This window comes from Mandrillus leucophaeus, unplaced genomic scaffold (genome assembly GCF_000951045.1).
Source record: "Mandrillus leucophaeus isolate KB7577 unplaced genomic scaffold, Mleu.le_1.0 Scaffold66, whole genome shotgun sequence".
Classification (NCBI taxonomy): domain Eukaryota; kingdom Metazoa; phylum Chordata; class Mammalia; order Primates; family Cercopithecidae; genus Mandrillus; species Mandrillus leucophaeus.
Window position 1 is genome coordinate 3904815 of NW_012107141.1, and position 2472 is coordinate 3907286.

Genomic DNA, 2472 nt, shown 5'->3' on the forward strand with positions numbered 1-2472 from the left:
CCTTGCCCAGCTAGTTTTTTGTTTTTTTTTAGTGGAGACGGGGTTTCAGTGTTAGCCAGGATGGTCTCGATCTCCTGACCTCGTGATCCACCCGTCTCAGCCTCCCAAAGTGCTGGGATTACAGGCTTGAGCCACCGCGCCCGGCCCACTTTTCCTTTTTCTTTCTTTTTTTTTTTTTTGAGTCAGAGTTTTGCTCTTGTTGCCCAGGCTGGAGTGCAATGGCACATCTCGGCTCACTGCAACCTCTGCCTCCTGGGTTCAAGCGATTCTCCTGCCTCAGCCTCTCAAGTAGCTGGGACTACAGGCACCTGCCACCATGCCCAGCTAATTTTTGTATTTTTAGTAGAGATGGTGTTTCACCATGTTGGCCAGGCTGGTCTCAAACTCCTGACCTCAGGCGATCCACCCGCCTCTGCCTCCCAAAGTGGCTGGGATTACAGGCGTGAGCCACTGCACCTGGCCTCACCTCTGCTTTTCAAAACCCACTTCATTCTTTCAGGGCTGTGACAGCAGTCACTGGACAAACACTCTTGAGGTAGTTACAATCTGCGAATCCTGGAATCTGGGAGATCTAGACTCGAATCTTTGTTCTGGGACCATCAGTAAGTGTTCTCTAACCTCACTGAACTTCTTCCACAAATGGGCAGTGAGGACAACAACAGTTCCACTTAATATGACTGTAGGGAGGATTAACAAGTAAAGGTAAGAAAGGTACTTAGCCCAGCTCCTGGCCAGTAGTGAATACTCAGATAAGGTCCCCAGGCTGTCTCTTGACTTAGGGACATGGAAGGCCCAGGACAGTGAACAACAGATCTTGTTCCGATTCAGTCATAGCACAAGGAGTCTAACGGGCAGTCCAGGACCTCGGGTTGGGGTGTTCACCCGCTCTGGGGAACTCACCTGGGGCCAGGCAGCCGATCCCCCATCCCCCACCCCCAGAGCCCGGCTCACCCAGCTCTGACAGCTCGTGCGAATCGGCGAATCGACCTGGGGAGAGGGTACAGAGGGAGGTGTGAGTGAGCATCTGCCTTACATTTAGTCTTCAGGTCCCGGACGTCTCCTCCCTACGCCCTTTGGGAATCTGGATGGGTCTTCTCAAGCACAGCGATCACTACCCTGACTCCGCAGGGAAGGGGGCCACTGGGGTCATAGGTCAGGGCCCAGAAGGAACGGATCAAAGGTCAAGGTGGCACCTGCCAGCAGGTAACTGAGGCCCCGCACTGCCGTCTCCAGCTGGGCCGTGGCGGCCGGGTGACGAGTCACGTACTCCTGGTAGCGGAGGCCCAGGAGCCGCAGCTTCTCCATCCTGCCCTCGGCACCAACAGATCCACGGAAGGACCGTACGACAGGCTGCGGCGCCCTGCTTCCTGCGCCCTCCTTCCTGCTTCCGGTCTTAGGCCCACCTCTCGGTTGCTTAACTTCCGCGGGCCAGAAGGCTGGTGACTTGAAGAGCCGGTGAACCACCCTTCACCCCATCTCTTGAACCACTTCCCACTCGGGTAGCGCTTAGCAACTGAGGGCCCAAACCCGGCCCCCTACTCCCTCAAGTCATTGGTTAGCACGCTCACCGCCCCTGACCCGCCCAGTGTGATCGGCACCCAGCTCTTCCGTTTACTGGGTTGGCTGCCTTTGCGCCTGCGCAGTTAACACTCCGGGAAAGCTGGGCGGCAGTCAGAGCAGTTCATTCTAGAGAAGGGAGCTGGAGCGCCGAGTCTTTCCAATGGAACGCCGAGAGACTCGAACGGCAGGGCCGGACTTTAAAGGGCTGGGAGATAGCGGGTTCTTGAAAAAAGGAGCCTCGATCAGATTCGGAGAGATGCGGGCGTCTAAATGCAGTCGGACTGTGTCTCAGAAGGCGCGCGTTCGGCCAGTATCCCCATCTCCGTTTCCTCAACAAAGGTAGTGCTGGGGAAACTGAGGCAGTAAGGAGTCCAGCCCCCAAGTGCCGTCTGGATCCCCTAGACAGCACAGTTAGTGCTGGGTTTCGGCCCCAGCTCCCGTATGCACTGTGCCCCCCAAGGGCGCGCGCCTGCATTCCCACATACGCGAAGAAAGCCCTGGCCCGGGCTTCTCTCGGCTAGGGGGCCCTTGGGCGGGAGTGTCCCTTCTCTGGGTCTCGGATTTCCCGATCTGTAAAATGATTTGAGGGCAGACTTGATCCTTGAACTCATAATCGATCTCAGCTTTTCGGCCCTCGGACGCACCTCGCAGTCCTCAGCTGCGCCCCAAGGGAGGGGGCGACTCCTGCGGAATACCTTCCCAAACCAAGCAGCCTCCCTGGAACGGGTGGCATCGGGAGAGCTGCGGCGAGTGGTGGAGGGAACGGGCGCTCTGGGGAGGCAGCCGCTGATTGGCTGCGGGGAAAGGGGCGTGGCAAGGGTGAAGCAGTGGGCCGGCGGATTTATGGTACCCTGAGAATAGTAATAGTAATGCATTTTTTTGTTTTCTTTTTCTTTTTTTTTTTTTTTTTTT

The 2472-nt window shown here is 56.7% G+C and overlaps 2 protein-coding genes across 3 annotated transcripts in view; one reads left to right on the plus strand and one right to left on the minus strand.

Annotated features, from left to right (window-relative positions):
* Positions 1 to 2311, minus strand: part of PEX16 (peroxisomal biogenesis factor 16) — a 9232-nt gene extending 6921 nt beyond the window's left edge. For both annotated transcript variants that reach the window (XM_012001370.1, XM_012001371.1), the window contains exons 1-2: positions 1194 to 2311; positions 952 to 987 (exon numbers count right to left, since the gene is read on the minus strand). In XM_012001370.1, the coding sequence (XP_011856760.1) occupies positions 952 to 987; positions 1194 to 1305 (148 nt within the window). In that variant the 5' untranslated portion in view covers positions 1306 to 2311. The remainder of the gene's footprint in view (positions 1 to 951; positions 988 to 1193) is intronic.
* GYLTL1B (glycosyltransferase-like 1B) overlaps positions 1817 to 2472 on the plus strand; it is a 10810-nt gene continuing 10154 nt past the window's right edge. The window contains exon 1 of the mRNA XM_012001462.1: positions 1817 to 1899. Within this exon, the coding sequence (XP_011856852.1) occupies positions 1817 to 1899 (83 nt within the window). The remainder of the gene's footprint in view (positions 1900 to 2472) is intronic.